General features: G+C 45.6%; 1 protein-coding gene across 3 annotated transcripts in view; it reads left to right on the top strand.

Annotated features, from left to right (window-relative positions):
• Positions 1 to 688: 688 nt before the first annotated feature.
• The window catches only part of Hivep1 (HIVEP zinc finger 1), a 126057-nt gene continuing 106409 nt past the window's right edge, over positions 689 to 20336 (top strand). Inside the window, exons 1-2 of one of the 3 annotated variants that reach the window (XM_052156388.1) lie at positions 689 to 782; positions 6761 to 6903. In XM_052156388.1, coding sequence (XP_052012348.1) covers positions 6864 to 6903 — 40 coding nt within the window. In that variant the 5' untranslated portion in view covers positions 689 to 782; positions 6761 to 6863. Of the gene's footprint in view, positions 783 to 3343; positions 3462 to 3756; positions 3816 to 6760; positions 6904 to 20336 lie in introns of those variants that run through there. The other 2 variants (XM_052156387.1, XM_052156389.1) reach the window with 2 other exon arrangements.

The following is a 20336-nucleotide window of genomic DNA, read 5'->3' as shown; positions in this document are numbered from 1 at the left end:
TTTCAAAACATCTTTCCTTAGTGATGATTCTGAGGCTGAAAACATAGCAAGAAATATATATATCCTGGTTGAGCTAGTGTCTGAGTAAATACAGTAAAATCAAGAGCTTTCTTTCCATAAGGGGGAGGATGCGCAGGTATTTTGACCCAAAGGGGAATCTGTAGTGTGTTATTATAGTTTATCATCTTGGGGGTTGTATTCTTGTCTCTTGAAGGCTGCAGGAATATCTCAGAAGAAAAAAAATAATATCTGCTTCCAAAGCTGAGATCTAAAAACTGAACAGAACCTGGGGAAACATCCAAACGATCTTATTACAAGTTTGTACTAAGTGGAAGGAAAAAGAATGTAATCTGGGAGACCTCCTTCTCTGATTCAAACAGCAAGTAGCCCAGTCTGAGACTGCGGATCTCTAGCTGGGAGAGCCCTATTCTGCTCAGGTGACAAAGGTCCTTTCCCAGGACCAGTAAGAGCTGGAGGATTCTGTCCTTTGGCCACCTGCTGCGCCGCCTTTTAGCAGCACCCACGGAGGAGAGTATCTTGACTGTCACCGGGCACTGAGCTCAAGGTATAACCCACGTAGGCGGTGCACCAGATAACATCAAAGCTCCGGGTAAGGGCCAGAAAGGGGGGGCAGCGCAGCGAGGGAACCAAGCGCCTCCCCCAGCGTTTCCTCTCACGCCCACTTCCAACCTAGGAGGCTTTTGGTTTCTGCTTTTGTTGTTTTTAAAATGAAAAGTTGAACCCAGGAAGCTTGGGAGCAGACTTTTTTGCCTTGTAGTTCGGTAAGTTTTCCTCCCTCTGTTCTTTTGTCTGCTTGGCTTGGGAAGAAGAGCCCGGGTGCAGGGGGACAGTTGCTGCGGAGCGTACGGGGAAGGGTTTGTTGCCGGGTCGCCAGAGTGAGGGGCGGGGGAGGGGACTCGTTGGTGGACGGGAAAGCCCAGCTCGCAGGGCGGAGGGGAGGGACAGGCGATGTGACCCGGGGCCAGCGGGAGGAACCTCCGGGATCTCCGCGTGGCGGTGGCGCTGCTGGCCGCACCGGGCGGGCGTAGGGCCGGTGCTGTGGAGCCACGGGGCCGTGCCAAGGGGGAGCCCGAGGCAGGCAGCGCCCGGTGGCTGCGTGGGAACCGGGGTTGGGGGACGCGCGGGCGCGGCTTCAGGTTGGCTAGCTGCTCAGCAGGAGAGATAAGGTCAGAGCACCCAGGACTCCACGTCTCCCAAGGGGTGCAACAAAGACGTTTACTTGGCCTGCAGGATGGAGATAAAGAGGCCCCCTGGAATCTCTTTGCCTTTCTAGTCTAGAGCCATCACTGGGATCCCCATTGTTCAAGGATTTTTGACAGTTGAAGCTGAAGTTTACCAGTCACCAGGCTGGTCGGGTTCACTCATCCATTTCCCGTTTATTTGCTATATTCTGAGGATCTGCTATTTACTGTGTCACAAAACAAACAGAAAACAACTACATACCTATAACATAGCTGTCTTTCCCTACATTTTGATATGGAAAAAAAAAAAAAAAAAGAAACCTCATTTAGAAAATTCAGAAAACTTACCAGGAAAGAGTTCTATATTATCTGTTTCAGAGAGGAGTCTTAATACTGGTTTGTTGCTCAAGAAAACACAATGAAATGACAAATCAAAACCAGACATGCAGTTTGCTCAAACGCTCAGAGCACTGCTGTATCTTGGAGACACACTGGGTTCAGGATACATTTCTGTTGTCTTCAGCAACTATTAAGTCAAAAAAAAAATCCACTCTGGCACTTAGCTTTTTTTTTCCGTTTCAAGTAACAAAAACTCAACTTATGAAGACTGTGTTTTTATCCTAACACATTAGCTATGTCTGCATGTTTAGCTTTTGATTCAAAGAGCTCAGCTGGGGGAGGGGCACTGCATTATATGTTTTGTAAATCCTACCCATTGGGTATTTTATTTAATAAAATAGATATCCTACTGGAAATTTAAAATGGTATCATTGTAAGACTAGCATAGCATCAGAGATTTCTAGCTGCATGATCTTTGCTCCAATGATCAAATTTACTTTTTGGTAGGCATTTTTTTTTTCCTTTGCAAAACATTATTTTTGGCTCTAAGCTCGCCATTACTGAGTATTCCATTTTTAATAATTTCCATTCTGGGGCTTTGAGCTTTTCTTAGCTCCAGCAAGCTAGAGGTAAGACTCCCTCAGGGGTCTTTAGGGGCCAACCGTTAGGTTAGCAGGAACGACCTGGACATCTTTATGGAAGCCTCAGGGAGCAAAACAACTTTGCACAGATGGTCAGCTCTTAGCGGGCGTATGGTCGGTTAACAAAGAATATTTTTGTTTTGCGCCATTTTTTTTTTACACCTTATTCTTTCCAACTTGAGGTTAAATCCCGTTAAATCCGTCACTTCTGCCGGCTTTTTTGTAGATGCGTGGAATTTTTAAGTTCAAAGTGCTAGTATTATGTCTACCCTTGAAAACCTGTTTCGCTCCTCAGATTCAGCTCTCCTGATATTTCCAGAAGTTTCCAGTTCCCGTTGTCTTACAGCTTTCTAGCAGCCGGGGTCAAACTCTGGTTTGTAATAAATTAGTCTGTCTTGCCATTTCACTCCCCCAGAGTTCCAGAAGCCTGCTGGGTGGCTCCGCCCCGCACCCCCTCCTGGGCTTCCAAAGTTCCCTGGCGGGTTAGTCCCCAGCTGACAGGCAGTCATGGAGGGGTTAACTGCGCTCGCTGCTGTTTAGGCTCTGGGAAGCACCGGCTCTCTCCGGAATAACCTTGGCTTTCCTCGGTCTTTTAATAGAACATCCGCCACCAAAAGAGTGGTTTTAGTTCAGGGCTTAATAACATGTCCCCTTTGACCCTCCAAGTCAACACCCCAGCCCCCTTTCTCTCTCTCTTTTTTAAAAGTTATTTTTCAAAGTTAATGAGTTTCAAGTTTCACTATGATTTCCCCTTCCCTCTGCGCGGAACTGAGGAAACCCCCTTGGGGTCCCCCCCCTCCCTCCCGGGTCCTCCTCCTCCCTACCAGGGCCAGGGCGAGGGGCGGGGCTGGGAGACACCATGACGTCACCGGGCCGGCCCACAGCCTGCTCTAGAAAGTCAAAAGACGGTAAAGAGAATCCAGCCCCGCCCGGCCCCGCCCCTCCTCCCGGGCCAACCGCCCCCGACTGCTGCCCGGCCGGGCTTCCCCCGGCCGCGGAGCCCCGCCTCCGTCGCCGCCCCGCCCCGCCCCGCCCCTCGGGCCGCGCCTCCTCCTGCGTCCTGGGTCCCCGCGGCGGGGCCTGCGGCGGGCGGGCGGGCAGGCGGGCGGGGCGGCAGGGGGCCCCGGGGCCGGCTTCACAGGAGCCCGCCCTCCCGCCGCAGCCCCCGCCCCGCCGCCCCCGGGGATCCCCTGCCGCCCCGCCCACGCGCGGGGAAGCCGCCGACCTTCGCCCTGGCTGCCCTCGCGCTGCTCGCCGTCCTCACGGACACCCGGGAGAGGTAAAGGCCGCTCTCCCGCCGGGTTCCACTCGGTCCCTCCCGCGCCCTGCTCGCGCCTCGGTGCCCGTCGGGAGGAGGCACCGCTTGGGTCCCGGTTGTCAAGTGCAGCGCAGTTCCCGACGGGTGCGGGCCGGGCGCGGCGGAGGGGGCGCTGCACCCGGGAGAGCGCGGCGCGGGGGGCGGGGGCCGGGACCACCTCCCCCTGGCGGGCGGGCGCGCGGGTGTGCGTGTGAGTGTGTGCGCGTGTGCCGGCGCCGACCTTGCGGAGGGGATGCTGCGTGCGGGAGTCGCTTGCCACTTCGGCGGGTCCTGGCCGCACGGGCGGCGGGAGCTGTGGTCCTGCGAGCCCAGCAGGTACGGAGGGTCGGCCTCCCGGTCGCCGCGGCCGCTTCTCGCAGCAGGGCTCGGCAGGGCTGCGGGAGACCAGGCCGCGGCTTCCGCACCTCCCGGCTTTGTGGCTCGCTTTCCCTTTCGTTCTTTGCCCGGAGTGCCTGTTTACTCCGGGCCACCTGGGTAGTTTCTCTCCGGGTAGGGCGCGCGCCCGCCGCTGGTGGGTCGGGGCCGGTGGGCAGGGGCGCGGGGCGGCTTGGGCTCGCCGCGGGGTCGGGCTCCAGCTGGAGTTGCGGCTAGAGAGGGGAGGGGGCTGTGGCGAGGCTGGCGCGAGGAGGAGTCTCAAGGCTGCCGCTCTTGCCGACTCTGTCCTCCTCCTCCTGCTCTCCGCATCCACTCCAGGCTCCTTCCGGAGCTGGCACTTCCATTCCCCCCTCCTTCTGGCATGCGAAGCGCTTTGTTCAGTGCAGCGTTGCAGAGGGGTTTTCCCAGGCTCCGCCCTCCACATTCATTCATGTTTTTTCTCCTTGTGACTGTCTTTACGCTTTTTGATCATGTCCTGTTTTTGCACCTTGTAGTATGTATTTCTTTCGCGAGAAAGAATGGTCGATCTCTGGTCCTAGTCGTTACGGGTGCTGTTGTCTTTCTCCACCGCGGATTTAAATGTGGGCTGGACAGCTAGGGACAGGGGGTGGAGGCTGCAAAACCGGGTCGCACCAAGCTGTTACAGGTTGGGAATTTGCATATTTTACATTTAAGCTTGGGAGCCGATGGGGGATCACGTGATCGGCTTACAATCAGAGTTCACGCTTTAAAAACTTCGTGATATCGTGACCGCTTAAAAGCTTTAGTTTTAATGCGGAACGTTACACGTTTAGCTTTATCTTTAAATTCTCTGTGCAGTCAAGACCTTTTTGAATGTGATAACTGATGTCTCTATGGTAAAGGGAGTTGAGGAGCCCTATCTTTTGTAGGTCATTAGCTGGTGCTGCAAGAAGCACCATCCATCATTCACCATCCTGTTTCATATTCTTCCTCTTGTGTTAGACTGGGAATAGTTTTAGCTATGCAGACTAATAGTACAGTCGCAAGGACGTTGATTGCCGCCGCCTTTTCCTTTGCGTTTTAGCTAAAATGAAAACATATATCTAAAACCTTATCCTGGAACACATGTTCGTTCCCTTAGAGGCGTTCTTACCGGGAATTAATATTTCAGCATTTTCATGTGGCAGGCAACGCTTCTACATTGTTTAGCTAAGTCCTCAGTCCTTAGCTGGTCTGAGGTGGATAATGTTTCCTGATTTTACAGCTTGGGAAATCTGATCTTCTTTTCTGAGAACTTAAGTACCTTGAACGAGGCCACCCAGTATGGGGTAAAGCCTGGCCTTGAACCCGGTCAGGTTTGATTCCAAAGTATGTCTTCATGATTTGCTGTGTCATTCATCCCTTTGGGAGGGGATTGTCCTTGGTAGGTAAGACTTATCTCCTCAGAGGAGTCGCGTGGGGCCACATTCCATAGATCTGAGGAAGATTTCATAATCTCTCCCCAAACTTGTTTTTTGTTTTGTTTTCTCTTTGTAAAATGGGTGAATTGAAGCTGTTGTCTTGTTTTATATCTCTTCCCAAAACTTTTTCTTCCCAACACTGTAAAGTGGATGAGTTCAAGCCGTTGCCTCTGTTGTTAGGATTAAATTAGGTGATAAGTAGAAACTCTTCAGATTAAATTAGGTGATAAGTAGTAAACCCATTAAGTGTTCTCTTGTGTTGTGTACTGTAATAGATGTTAGAGGTTTTAAACAAAGCATCCTTAGTCTATTGTGTTTGCTTAGTGACTAAACTTGGCTTCACCCCATAGTGCTAGCCTAATGGCTTTGCTCATCAGCATTGTTGCAGGAAGTTAAAGCTAAACTTTTAACAGATTATTGAGAAAGAATCTAGTGGAAGAGAGAAGGAGGTTGCTGATCTGGACTGATGGGTGGTTAACTTTCAGACAAGTTCAACTTTTTGACATTGCAACATATTACCGTGGCTAGAGAACCTTGCAACAGAGTTACAAATAAATAAATAAAAATAAATAAAAGAATCTCAAAAGAAATCTTGTAATATTTTAAGTAGGTTTACTATTTTGTATTAGGCAGCATTTATAGAGAACTTCAGTCAGACTTAGGTACTGTCCTTGGGCTATAGGTTAGACATGCCTGTTGGATGATTACGTCTTGGCATGATGCATTTCAGCTTGAAAAGGCACAGTCAGGACAGACTAGGTTGTGCTGCAGTAACAAGTAATTCCCAGCCCTTAGACACTTAAGTCAACAAAGGGCTGCTTTTTGTTTAGGCCACATGATCATATTGTGTCACTGGCAGTGCAACCTTTTAGTCACATATATTGACTAGAACAGTGCCTGGCTTGTGCCAGAGGGGACGGAATGCTCTGGAATATCCTGCTTTGATATCTAAGAGCAGCATGGATGCGAGGCATGTCTGTGGTCTACTCAAAGGTCAACATGCAGCTGTGGATCATAGGCGTGTGCAGTCCTGCCTTGAGCCTGGAAGGGAGACATGTCATCCCTGGGGAAGAGCCACCAAAGCAACTATGCATGTTAACTGAGTCAACTGAAATGACATGACCAGGACATTGGGCTTCCCTTATGAATGGGCATATGTATACAGCATAACTGTTTGTCACCTTACACTAACTTTAATTGTACCTAGCAGTGCAGTTCTAAAGTGAATTTTCATTCTTGTCTAACTGATGTCTGGAGACTTCCCCCCCCCCCCCCTGTTTTCTCAACAAGGGGGCCTAGAAAGTAACAAGGAGACCTGTCTTATGTTTAGTTAAAAGCAAATGGTGTTTGCAAAGGTTACCTTCGATTGAGGTTAGGTCAGCACTGCTCTAAGCCCCTGACTTTTGAAGTATCCTTCCCTTTTGAAGGTGATGAGATTTACTGCTTTTATCTTTTTCTTTGCAGCATGTGGATTAACTGATGTCCGATAGTACATGGAGCCAGCCTTTGGTAACCTGCTCTTCCAACGGTTTCTAAGAAGAAAAAGGAGCTCTTAAATCTAAGAAAAATGCCTCGAACGAAGCAGATTCATCCCAGAAATCTCAGAGGTAAGGCTTTGTGTTCAGTGAAGAAAGGCTTCCTTCTGGTGACCCCCATCGTCAGGTGCATTGCTGGTCCCAGGAATGGCTGTGGTGGGCATCTTACACACTGACCCTGATTCATGGCCGGCGCCATGATGCTCCGCTCCTCTGTGTGTTATACAGTAACTGTCTCTTACCTGCTGGATGAATTAATTCCACAAGAATTATAAATCTTTTCCGGTGACTTGCTCAAAGGCTGACATTTATCATTCCTTAACAGGAACTAGGGAATCTGAAATGGACGGTTGATGTTTTCTTATAATTGAATCACTGTGAATTTATGTTCATTTGTTAAAAAAAAAGATTCCTCCTCTATCCTTCACGTGCCTTTGGGAGATTGCCTGGGCTTCAAGCATGCTAGTGAGAGGCCGTGTTAATGAGTTTTGCTACTGTATGGCCATATCTGTTGGAGGTTTACTTCTGTGCCTTATATCAAGACAAAGAAGTGAAAGAGAGTTGGAATTGACATTTACACAGTTCTTCATTTGCAGAATTCAGAACAAGCTGACTATTTCAACAAAGAAACATCTTGTCAAACTTGTATGTAAGGCTGGGAATGTCGCTTGGGGTTGGAGTATGGGCTTTTCATGGTTGTGGCTCTGGGTTCCATTCCCAGCACCAAGCAAAGCAAAACCAACAGAATACGTATGAAACACATTTCATACAAATGCTGCAAGATAAATTTCTTTCCATTAAAGGTAAAGATATTTAATAGTGGGACACTAAGCACATTTCACCTTATCTGTTTAATGGTTTTTATTGTTTTGAGGTGTTGTATTCACTGTGACTAGCAGTTATCTTTTCTGTCTGATTCCAGTATATAGGGTTTAGTAGTATTGGACTTGTAAGAGGTCTCAGTTGGTACAATGCTGGTTGTACCAGAGGCAGTAGCATAGGTCTGCAATCTCAGTCTGTGGCAAAATAGGGCATAGAAACATGAGCATGCCCAGAAACTCGTGGTCCACACAGCCTGGTATGTCCTGATACTAAGAGAGGCTTTCTCAGACAAGGTGGCAGGTGTGAACTGATACCTAAAGTTGTCCTCATGTCCACACATGCACTGTGTCATGTGCACACCAGTATTCACCCATAAGCACACAAAGTTATGGATGTCTATGTAAAGACTGTAGCAGTGTGAAGCAAAAAACTGCCAAATCAAATGCTCTTAAGCAAAATAAAATACTGTGTGAGATAGCCTTGTCTCAATATTACAGTTGCATACCAAGGAATGCACAGCTGGTGGTTCTCTTTTAACAATTATAGATGGCTCATCTTCCATGCATCTTACATGGTCTCGACTACTACACACCTGGCCTGTGTGGTTAAGCCACTGCTCCTTGGCTGCAACCAAGAGCTTGTATTTTAGGCAAGGGCTGATTAAAGCTTTTCTATTCATAACCTCTTTTTACTGAAGAAAGTTCTACAAGCTCTTGGTTATATACAAATGCAAAATATAAAGTAGGTATATAAAGCAAGTGTTTGTTAACAGTCATAATTTAAAAAAATACTTTGTATGTTTGTTTATGCACATGTGTGTGCAGTTATCTCAGAGACCAGAAGAGGGTATCAGAGCCCCTGGAGTTGTTACAGGCACTGGTGGCTTGTCCAGTGTTGGGGCTGGCAACTGAACTCTGATCCTCTGCCAGATTAGCAAGTCCTCTTCAGCATTGAGCCAGCTCTCTAGACCTAAATCATAAAAGTTTAAAAAAATAATTATTCATTAATTTTGCCATTTATTAATGATAAAAGAGAATTTGCATGCTGAATTTGACATGCTTGTTTATTTTTATACAAAAGAGTTAGGTCTTAGCTGAATATTTGATGCTGCAGGATGTAGAGCAGGTTTTCTGTTGGTCAGTGCTTTGGGGTGATGGCTTTTGGTGTTGAGATGCTGTTTCCAAGTTTATAGTACCACATGGCAGCCGTATAATTAGGGTCATTTCAGAAATAGTTAGAAATTCTATCCTAATCCCAATCCATTTATTTGTTTGTTTGTTTAACAAAACTCAAGTCAGGAGCTAGAATAGCAGTTTTTAAAATCAACTATTGTAACACTAACAATACAGCACAAAGGTCAACACTAATTTGTTACATGCTATACTAAGTTGTTACATGTTTTTAGAGGAGCAGAAAACTTTTAACAGTGTATCATGGCAATCTAGAAGATAGAGTTGTCTGGCATCTGAGCTTAGGTGTCTCAGGCAGGGTTGGTTGAGTGTAAGATGGCCTATGCTGTCCAAAGTCTACTTGTTCCCTGCCCAGAGCCGAGGCTGCAGTACAATTCATGTGGTAACATCAGTGATCACCCCACCCCCAACATCATGCAGCAAGTTCCCCATAGGACTGCTACTGGGCCACATGGCTGCAGCAGGGTGTTCCCGTGGCGGGTCGCTGCCATGCCAGCCCCATGCAGTGACCACCCACCTTGTGGTTAACTGTCATGATTCCCAGTAACCTGGTAAAATCAAAACTCTAGAAGCTTATAATTAAGCAGTCAGATTTATATATCAGTAGATTCTCAGTTCACAAGATGCCCACACAATAATTTCAGAGCCAATTGATAATGATACAAGCTGCCCACCTAGTTAGACAAATTATTCCAATTATTCTAACCCTATATGATATTATAGCTACCTGTGGTTATTTAAAACCACGTGGAATCTGGATGGCCTTTCTCTCCCTCCATCTTCCTTTCTTCCTGTCTCTGCCAGTCTTAGCTCCGCCCCCTTTTCCATGTCCAATCACAGGCTTCTTGTTGTATTAGTAATTAAATCAATTGGACAGGGAGAATCCTGCTACATTCAGTTAGTTAATTTTTGGTCTGTGCATATTTAGAAATATTTTCTTGTTACCAAAGTTTTTTTTTTCTTTTTTTCAACATCCGCATTTAGTTTTTGAGAATTAAGCCACCCACAATGTAAGACTCTGAGCTGAGGCAATTGTAAAATTGTAACCCAGAAGTATTTGTGTATCTTAAAAGAGTAAAGTGCAGTATAAAAGGTAAAAATGCTACATCCGTCCAAGTTTCTCGCGCTGTCTTGCTGTGTGTGTGTGTGTGTGTGTGTGTGTGTGTTGCAGGCCTTGAAGCTGCTTTAGGTGAGTTAGAGAGTGGCACCCCTGATGGCCTGGGGCACAGGCACCAAGGTAGACTGAATGTTGTGGTCAGGCTGTGCGGATAAACGTTTCTTTTTCGTCCAGGAATAAATTAACATTAGTATACTTAGACTACCTTTTTTATCTAAAAATGAAAAGGAGACTTGACTTTTTGACTCTTGTAATACCAATTAGCATGAAATAGAAATAGATTTTACAACTGTTCAAATTTGTTTTTATACTCTTATTCTATCATTTTTTCTAGGTTTCTTTGCTTTTTCATTTTTTATAATTCTTTGTTTCTTTTTTTTTTCTTTTTCTTTTTTTTTTTTTGGTGAAAAAGTTGAAAGCACACACAATAGTTGAGGCCGGGTCAGGAGCATCCATGGTCCAGGTTTATACCTCTCTACCTTGTCCCCAGGGAAGGTCTTCAGGGATCTCTGCACAGAGCTGGCTTTCTTGGAGCTGTCACCTCCTGTGATGGCAGCACCTTCTTCAGGATCCTTCCTGAGGCCCTGCCTGAGGCCACTCTACAGCAGAGAGAGAGAGAGAGAGAGAGAGAGAGAGAGAGAGAGAGAGAGAGAGAGAGAGAGAGAGAATGAGAATATGAATATGTGAATATGTGTGTGTAAGTGGCCAGTAACATTGTTTATATTAGCATTATTATATACCCTGTAGTATCTGCTTTTTCATTCCTGCCGTGCACCAGATTTTCAACTCCAATAGGAGTGATGCCTTTTGCTGTGATACTGTTGAATGACAAGGAGTCTTCAGTGCTGTGGTCATTGGAAAACATACTTTAGGCACATGCCTTCAAGGTTAGAGATGTCTTAAAAATCAATCAGGTTCATTGTAAATGTTCTTAGGAATGACATATTTGGCCAGTCATCCTGAGGTGGCATTTGGACAGATGATCAATTTCTGGAGCTACTTGAAATCAGAGCTTGCTTCCCGCCTAGAGTGCACTAGAACCCTGCTGGCATTGGTGACTCCCTGGGCTCACATAGGAGCTGATGAGTGCAGTATAGACTTTAATGAGGTGGGGATTTAGATGGAGCACTTTAACTGCAGCGTTTGGGAGTGTGATCTCCCAGAGTCATGGAGAAACTGCAACTTAAATATGTCTGCCTCACTCTCTTAGAATTTGAGCCTTTTGAAGAGCTGACTTCATCTTGTTTTCTGATGCAGGCAGGGCAGTCGGGGTAGGACGCCTGCCAAGGTGGGCATTAGGAGGCTTGCCTTTAGGATTTTTCTGTCTAGAGAGAACCACATTCCCATTTGTATAAAGGCAGGAGACAAGCTAATAGCTGCCTTACTTAGCCAGCTAATAGGGGCCCAGAAATTTGTTAATGAGTCCTAAACTTCTGGATTAATTTATGGTTTCTTAGCTTTACAATTGTGTTACATGACACAAATTTAGTAGAAGCCCTCTATAGCTGTGAATGGTGACTGTGGACTGCAGCTAATTCAGGAAGCTGAGGCCTGAAGATTCCTGAGACCAGAAATTCAAACAATTGTTTGTTTGTGTATTTGTTGAGATAGTGCTGCACAATTAGTACTATCTCAACAAACAAACACACAAACAAAGCTGGTTGTTGGGTCTTTTCTTAGTATGCGCTCCTGTGATCTCTGGCTGTTGGCCCGTGGTAGGGAATATCAGCACCTAGTTAACTTTCGAAGAGGAAGGACACAGTGCACTCTGTAGAGTGCTGCACTGAGAAGTGAGAGTACTCATTAGTCAAGGGTGGTAAACATATTACTCCATTTTTTTCTTCTTTCTTTTTTGTACTGGGAATTGAAGGTAGAGCCTTGTACATGTTAGCCAGTGCCCCACCACTGAGCTAGCCCCTGCCCTTTAAACTCATTTTAAATTAAACTTGTTCCTTGATGGCTGCACATTTGTATACTTTATAATTTATATAATGCAGTCTGCCCACATCCCTCCCACCCATCTTACTCCCCTACCCGCCAGCCAAGCCCCTGTCCTCCTAACAATGCCTCCCACTTTATGCCTTTTTCTTTTGTTTTTGTTAAACACATTTTCAACTTAGGCTGTTTTCATTTTAGGATAAGGCTAAAATTAATTTCAAGGTATATCTGTTTATGATCTGAAAGTATTCATTGACTCATGGACATTAAATGTCTGTACAAGTCAAATGTAGAGTAAGAATAAGAAACTTGCTTCTTTTCTAAAATTAAAATATTTTTCACTTCTTAGAGAGGGCTTAAATTAAGTTGGGTCCACCAACCCACTACAATATAAGGTTGCTGATTTGGGCGGCCTGGAGTTAGGGAGCATAGGAGACCAGGGAGGAGGGGCTTCCGCAGGTCCACTTCCTGTCAGAGGGAGGCTGAGCCCTTCTGCTCACTGGCCAGGGCTTGCATGAGGGTGAAACTTTCACTTCTGCTGGAAAGGCTGACTGGGGAAAGGCAGATAGTAGAGTATGGAGTTCACACAGCTTTCCTCTGTAGGTAGTTAGGTGTGTGAGTGTGTGTGTGTGTGTGTGTGTGTGTGTGTGTGTGCATGTGTGTGCATGTGTGTGTGTGCATGTGTGCATGTGTGCATGTGTGCATGTGTGAGTGAAAAGTTAGGATTTAGCCGGGTGGTGGCGGCACATGCCTATAATCCCAGCACTCAGGGAGGCAGAGGCAGGCGGATTTCTGAGTTTGAGGACAGCCTGGTCTATAGAGTGAGTTCCAGGACAGCCAGGGATACAGAGAAACCCTGTCTCGAGAAAAAAAAAAAAAGAAAGAAAGAAAAGTTAGGAGTCGGAAATAAGCTGGTGAAAGAAGCAAACTATTCTTTTTGGGCAGGTGCTTTCTCACTGATAACTTGGCATGTCTTTAGTGTGCTTTCGTAGTGTGCTGTCCCCAGGGCCCTTTGGTTTACTTGCCAAAGACATCTCTTGTGCTGGGTAAGAAACTGAGAGACAGGAAGTGTAACAACTAGACAGGAGTCTGAATCCAGCTTGTTGGTATTGGTCCTGTTGTCATCGTAGCCCGGTCCCTCTGGAGAAGGAGAACAGTCTCTGGAGTATTCTCGTCTTATGCTTAGTATTGAAACCAATAGTAAAAGATTAATGTCTTTTGAAAAATCTCAACTTATATTTATTAATGCTTCCGTGCCAATCTTGACTCTTAACAATATAACCCTTGATTTATTCTCACCTTGCAGCTGGGGTTGCTATGTGCCCATGGCTGTGGAAATGGACAAGATAACACTGTCTGGAAGGGGAATTCTAACTGGGGAAAAATATAGATGAGTGCTTGCATGTACACACACACACACACACACACACACACACACACACGTTTCTCTGCATACACTAATGAGTATTATAAGTATTGGACTGTCTTGAGAGAGCACGTGTGCCCTGTGCTTCCCAAAGGGGTGGGTGGGCTTTGCACATTTCTATTCTCAGAGTTGATTTAGTGGACACAATCGGATAAGACTTGATTTGGCAAAGGCAGAAATTAAGTTTGAGGCACACGTGAGGCTGAGGGCTGAGTTACCCATGACTGGTGCTCCGCCCACTTTTTGGAGTTAGGTCTCCACATCCTTGCTCATATTACCCAGCTAGGTGTTTGTCTTGCTCTCTCCTGCTTGCACAGCATGGAAGTCGTGGCGCTCCAGCGTGGACTGTGCTCTGTGAAGTGGGCGAGCAGTGTGGCTGAGCACAGGGAGCGTGTGTCTGCTGAGAGGAGCAGCTGAGAGGGCTGTCCTGGGCTCCGGAGAGAGGGAGGGCACTGAGGGTACTGAGAGGCAGGCCGTTTCCAGAAAGATGGGACAGTGCTGTGGCAGATGTTAAGGCCTACGATCTCATGCATGGTCTTAGTGAGGTGACAGTGGTGTGGGCCATGTGGCCCCCAGTCAGTGCTTTGAAGATACGTCATCCTTCTCACCTTCCTGGGCTTTTTTCTTGGTTTCTTAGGTGGCGAGGCTTGAGGAACTGGTAACTCACAGGATGACCCATGCCCGTCATTTCAGATACAGGGCTGTTCTGTGCTGTGCCAGACATTACATTGCAAGACTGTGGAACAGGAAGCGCTGCTACCTCTTGTTCTATTTAGGTCTAAGGTTTCAAAGCCTCTGCTGCTTTAAGATTGGAATTCAGTGTGATAAATATGAGATATTAGCCTTTTTGTTTGTTTTGGAAATCATATTTTGAGAATTTGGTGTGGCTAACTTTCACTTTTACTGTTTGCATGCATTTTTGACTATCTCAAAAATGAGAACCCTTTTTACCCTCTGCAAATTAGCTTTATTAAAATATACTAGACAGCATGTGGGGCTTATCAGACAATGGGTGTCATCACCTTACAGGATAAAAAGCAGTGTCCTGAGTTTATCTAGGAGCCTTGGCACTGCTAGGCCTTGATTTCTCTGTGTCTGGTGAGGGATCATTAGCCATTCTAGAGCTCATCTTTGTACTGTTCTTTTTCTTCTCAATCTTTCTTTTTCTTCTTCTTCTTCTTCTTCTTCTTCTTCTTCTTCTTCTTCTTCTTCTTCTTCTTCTTCTTCTTCTTCTTCGCCTTCTTCGCCTTCTTCATCTTCTTCGTCTTCGTCTTTGTCTTCATCTCTTCTCTCTCTCTCTGTCTGTATGTGTATGTATGTTGGGGGGGGGTTTACCTATACTTTTGGTTTCTTCTTTTCTTCTGACAAAGTCCCTGCTGCCTACAGGAGCACAGTGGCTCCTCTGTGCCACGCCCGTCTCCTGGCACACCTGGCATTTCACCTTTGCTGATGTTTGCTGCTGCCATTGTTGGCCCAACAGACAATGGCTAGGGTGTGAGAAGGTTGTTATGGAGACATTTATGAGTTTGAACCTTAGTTAGGGATTGCTTCTTTTGATCCTTAGTCATCTCTGATTAATTTCCATGTGGTACAAAGTTTTAATTGCCTATGCTGAGAAATCATGCATTTATTATGAACTTATGTCGAATATAAATTTCACTCCAGAATTCATTTGTAAACATCTGCAAACAGGCAAATAAATCAGAATAAAACAAAACAGACAAACAGAAAAGGAAACCAAAGAAAAAGCAGGAGAAACACGTTATGTTCATAGGTACAAAACCCATAAAAACAATATCAGAAATCATAATAGAGAATCAAAAGATAAGTAAAGGTAAAAAAAAAATGCCCAGAGAAAAGCAGTGTGAGACAAAACCAAAACAAAACAACCTCCCCCCCCCCAAAAAAAATCCTCAAATCCATCAAAATACCACTGAGTTGGTTTTATGCTGGCCTTCTGCTGCTTGCATGTGAGGCCTGCTCCTAAGTGTGGTTTGCATGACCAGTGAGATGCCATTGGAAAAAAGCTTCCGGGTAATGCATGAGAGCTTGTATCTGCATCGCCTCAGCCCTAGGACCCCGTCTGACTAGACACAGTCAAGTCTTGTGGCTGCTGCCGGTAGTCTCTGAGTTCATCTGCGCATCGGACCAATTGTATCTGAAAAGCACTGCCTCCCTGGTGTCCCAATCCTCACTGACTCTCACAGTCTCCGCCTCCTCTTCTGATAATGCCCTGATCCCTGCGGGGAGGGGCTTTATGGAGAGGTTCCATTTAGGACTGAGTGTTCGAGGCCCATCTTTCTCTGTGCTTCAAACAGTTGTGGGTCTCTGTTAGTTCCTATACACTGAAGGAGGAGGTTTCTCTGATGATGGCTTTGGATTGGTGGGGAGGGAAGAGTTGGACTTTGTGATATGACCTGTGTGGTCTTGTGCAAGTTGTTTTCCTTGTCTGTGAAGTGCAGATAGTGGGTGGAGGCTAGACCATAGGACTACTGCAGTGTTTGTCACATGCTGGTACAGGCTAAGCAGTTGAAACATAACAGTCACCTCCCAGAACTGGCTTACGTCAAACCTCTGGTTTGCATGTGTTTCACAAGTGGAGGCCAGGTGTGCCCACAGAGAGCCCTTTATGGATTGCACTTGGGGCTGCACAGGCCACTTGGGGGTGTGCTCATGACTGACTGATGGAGACTGGGGTGGAGCAGAGGGAGGCCAGTGCAGAGGACGCCACACTGGCTGCCACCACTGCCAGTTTCCACTTGAACTCACTTAGCCCTTGCCTTGTATTTTCTTTTAGATTTGTTGAAAGAGGTTAAACAACATTTGTGTCCATCCACTATTCAGGAAACTGAAAGCTCTCGGATTTTATTATACTGGAGTATTACATATTTCGGCCTGACTCATCCCATGGGATTAGAGGACTGTATTTAGGTTTGGAGATGAGTGCCACCTCTGTCCCTTGTTCCCCTCCAGTGCAGGAGGAGAGACCCAACCTGCTTTTCAGGGTTATCTGACTAATGAGAAAACTTTCACCAGGCACTTCCTGAGCCTCTCCAGTGGTGGTTTTTATAAAGGCTTCTATTATGACCCAAGCTCGTTCTGTTAATGTAAGGATTATCTACGGAGTTCATGAGTAGAATCTGTCCAGTTGCAATGATTGTCACGGGCAATTCAGTTCACACATTGCTTTTCACATTTGGATGTTAGCTCAGCCATTCTGTGCTGACAGCGAATGCCTTGAGAGGCCAGGAATTCTGGAGGGAAAACAAACCCATGGCTTATTAAAAATCTTTTTTTTCTGTATGTAACTGAAGCAAGAAAGGAAGTAATAATTTAAAAACTAGTTTAAGATGATACAAGCAAGGAAACCATTGGTGTTTTTAGAAGAAACTGTCACATAAATGGCTGGCATTATTTAATTTGACTAGGATAATATGGGAATAGACTTAATATAGACAATCTCTAATTCTGTTTGGAAGGTAATTATTTTTCAGTTCATATTTAGAGTACATTTGATGTTTTCTGAATGCTTATCAACATTAGCCATTTTTTCTTTTTATAAGGAAATATAAAATGTGATAATATAATTAACCATAGTAATGATTTTTATTTTAGGGCATCTTTGCACAAAACATATTCTGATGAGGTATAATTTTATCTTGCTGTAGAACAGAAGAAAACGTAATGCGAATAAAAACTCCTCTCATGTCCAAGTCTAGGTGAGCCCCATGGTTAAAACGTACTGCTTTGAGCAAGTCTGGGCTGCTGCTTGCTCTTGTATTCAGGAGAGTAGCTTATGAATAGATGGAAGGCTGTACTTTCAGTTTGTATTTAAAACATCTAGCAGTGTTCTGCCTATCACGTAGGAATGCTCTTCTGAATGTGATTAACATGCCAGTCGCAGAACATCAATTACCTCATTAGAGCTAGAGATGGCTCACTGAACACTAGAACTTGTGTCCACAAAGGGTCATTTTATAAGAATGCTCAGTTCTTCAAGAAGGCCTTTTTTGGCTGTTAGTATCTAGATTCATACATTATTCAGTTATTATTATTATTGGTGGTGGTGGTGGTATTATTGATACATAGTATTAATATGTAGCCTTGGCTGACTTGGAACTCAATATGAAGAGAATGGGTTTTGAACTTACGATGATCCTCCTGCCTCTTCCTCCCAAGTGTTGGGATTAAGGCATGAATCACCATGCTTACCATATTATATTAATTTTTACTCTCTTCATTGTAAAAATTTAACCAAGCTTTGAGTTGGTTCTGTGATGCGTTCCATTCTAGTGAGTACTGTACTTATGTTGTACAGGGCTAGTCAAAGGTAGGAAGCCCTTACCATGTGGTTGGATACAATTAGAGTCCTTAACTTCGGAGTCCCTAGGTATGAATGGAACCATGGTAGTCCTGAGATGTGTGTACCTATCTGATTGATAGAAAGCCTGATTTGTCAGGTGCTGAATGAGTATACGTTTAATGGATTTGCTCTTGGGAAGCACACTTCCATCTTCTTGGCTTACACTGAGGCTTGCCATGAAGAAAACTGTAAGACCAGGTATAATTGCTTAGTACCTGTAACATTCAAATACAAGTAAGCCAGACTTATAGTTAGGGCAGTATGCTATGTTATCCTGGGATCCGGGAGGTAGGTCTCCAGGTGGGGAGGACCTTGCCTCGCGGTGTTTGTTCCGTTCAGCCTTCCTCAACAGATGAACAGGCGATGGAGAAATGATTCCACTTTTCTCCGCCTACTGGTTTCTTATATTTGATGTTTGTGGAGTGTTCTTTTCCAGTATTTTGGTTTATTTTGGTTCGTGTTGCGATGGGCAGCTGCCATGCTGCCCACGGTGACCTCAAGCCGTGGGCTCTGGCTTGAGTAATTCAAACCAGGTGCCTTGGCTCCGGTTGTCTTTAAATGATATGGCTTCCCATGGTCAGGGCTGCCATGGCTGGTGGCTGGCAGAGGCTGCTCCGATGGTGTCCTGGTGTCGTCGGGGTAGCTGCCCTTTCATAGGTCCGTCCAGAGCTGTATGCCAGGGGCTTTTCTTTTTCTCATGTGTGCTTGTTTCAACCTCATAAAGTAGGTGTATTATCACCTCGGTTTATAGCTGAGGAAAGTGAGGGGTGGAACGGCCGTCACTCGTCCAGAGTGTCACCAGAGCTATCCCCTTGGCTTCCAGCATGCACAGTCATGCTCATAGTGGCTAGCGTTGACCCCACCCAGCCCTTTCCTGATGGATGAGTTTGTGAATGCTCTCCAGCCGTGGAGTGGAGCTTGTTAAGAGAACTGTACAAAGCCAAGGCTGGGGGAAGGGCTAAAGGAGTATAAACGTTTCCCTTTTAAGTCTTTTCTTGTTGAGAATCCATTTCAGAGTTGTTTGTGTATATGACTGCAAGTTGAATTCGCCATCACAATCCTGGGAATTTCCATCTCCTCCTAAGAATAGCCAATCTGTAAAGACATTTGTGTATATGGCTTGCTGAGTTATGCATAGTTGGAAGTAGAGATGGCTTGTCTAAAAGTAAGAAAGGGAATATTTTACTATCTTGCTTTACAGAGGTGAACCTATTAATATTTAAGCAAAGTGTTAACTGACATTCAAAGCTTTTCCTTGTATGCTATGCACTGTAGAAATTTGGACAAGCAGTCTGTTTGCATTGTCGGGGGGTGGGGAGGGTCTCCCACACTGCACCTGTAGATAAAGGGGGGCCCAAAGCACTGTTTGGGGATCAGAGTCTGGAGGCTGTATTAGTTTTCTGTTTCACTTCCTGGCACAGTGAGAGAGAACCTAGTTCCCGCTTCTACTTTTCAGTAGAGCGTGCCCCCTTCCCCCGGTCCTAGAGGAGGCGTAGGAGTGACACACTCTACAGCGGCCACTGGATAGGGCACATGCAGTAAGGAGTGCAGAAGAGCAATCCAGAAGTGATGTCAGAGCTAGAGCAGGGTGCGTCCTTCTCAGAGGCAGGCAGGCACTTCAGTATTGTTCTGGAGGAACTCAATTGAGGCAGAGTGGCAGAGAAAATAATTTGTTTAGCTTTTCTAGAAGGAAGAGCCGGGTGGCAGGACCATCGTGGGGTCCTGGGAGGGTTGGTTTGTTTAGTTACAGTGAATTGCCCAATAAGGTTGAATTCCAAGGACCTAACAGCAAAGACTTCTTAGATATGATGTGTGTAGTTTCTATGCTTTGGTAATGATAAATTTATTAAGTTAATATTTTTATGCTATTAGGTTAGGTATATTTGAATTTTTAAACAAAGTTAGAGGCAAGGCGTTGTTATATACTGTGAACTAAAACAAAAACAAAGAGACTCCCAACTTCCATGCAGGGCCAGTATAGTTTGTGGCTATCCAGGGAAGAAGAGGGAAGGTTAATAGAATGAGGCAATCTTTAAAACGTTAGAAAACCATCCTGCAAATGAACAAGACAGCAGAAGTATAGTTGGAAGTAGAATTCGCCTGTTTGGGAGCAAGGAATGAACTGGCCAGGCCTGAGACTCTAGGAAGCAGATCTCTGCTTCACCACTCAGTGTTTGTCCTTTTGGAGCAGTGGTCAGAAAAACACTGGCTAAATCCAGACTGTGTGTTTCTGAAGTTGGTGTTTCACTCAGACACACTTGTGTCCGTTGTTCTGTCTAGGGCCATTTTCATTGGGTGGCGGCAGCTCCATGTGGCCGACTGAGCTGAAGCACCTGCTTCTAAATAGAGCCAACGTTAGCACACAGCTCCCCGCCTTCATGTGAATCAGTAACTGCTAACGTGGGTTTCCTTCTCTGACAGCAAGAGCATACTCGCTCTACCTGTGGTGGTGGCGAACAGCCACATTGACTTCCATTGCCCAGAAGGCTCTGTGTGGGTTTCTATGGCCCTGCTGTGATGTGCTGGCTGATGTGGCCCTTACCACTTCTGTCTTGCATTTTGATAAAAAGGTCTTCCTGCAGTGAGGGCTCTCCCCACATTCACTGAGTGTCTTTACTTCCCTTTCACCTCAGGAGAACTGGGTTCATG

The sequence above is a fragment of the Apodemus sylvaticus genome, chromosome 14, assembly GCF_947179515.1.
Source record: "Apodemus sylvaticus chromosome 14, mApoSyl1.1, whole genome shotgun sequence".
NCBI lineage: Eukaryota > Metazoa > Chordata > Mammalia > Rodentia > Muridae > Apodemus > Apodemus sylvaticus.
Note: the sequence above shows the minus strand (reverse complement) of the source record. Positions and strands in the feature narration are given on the sequence as shown.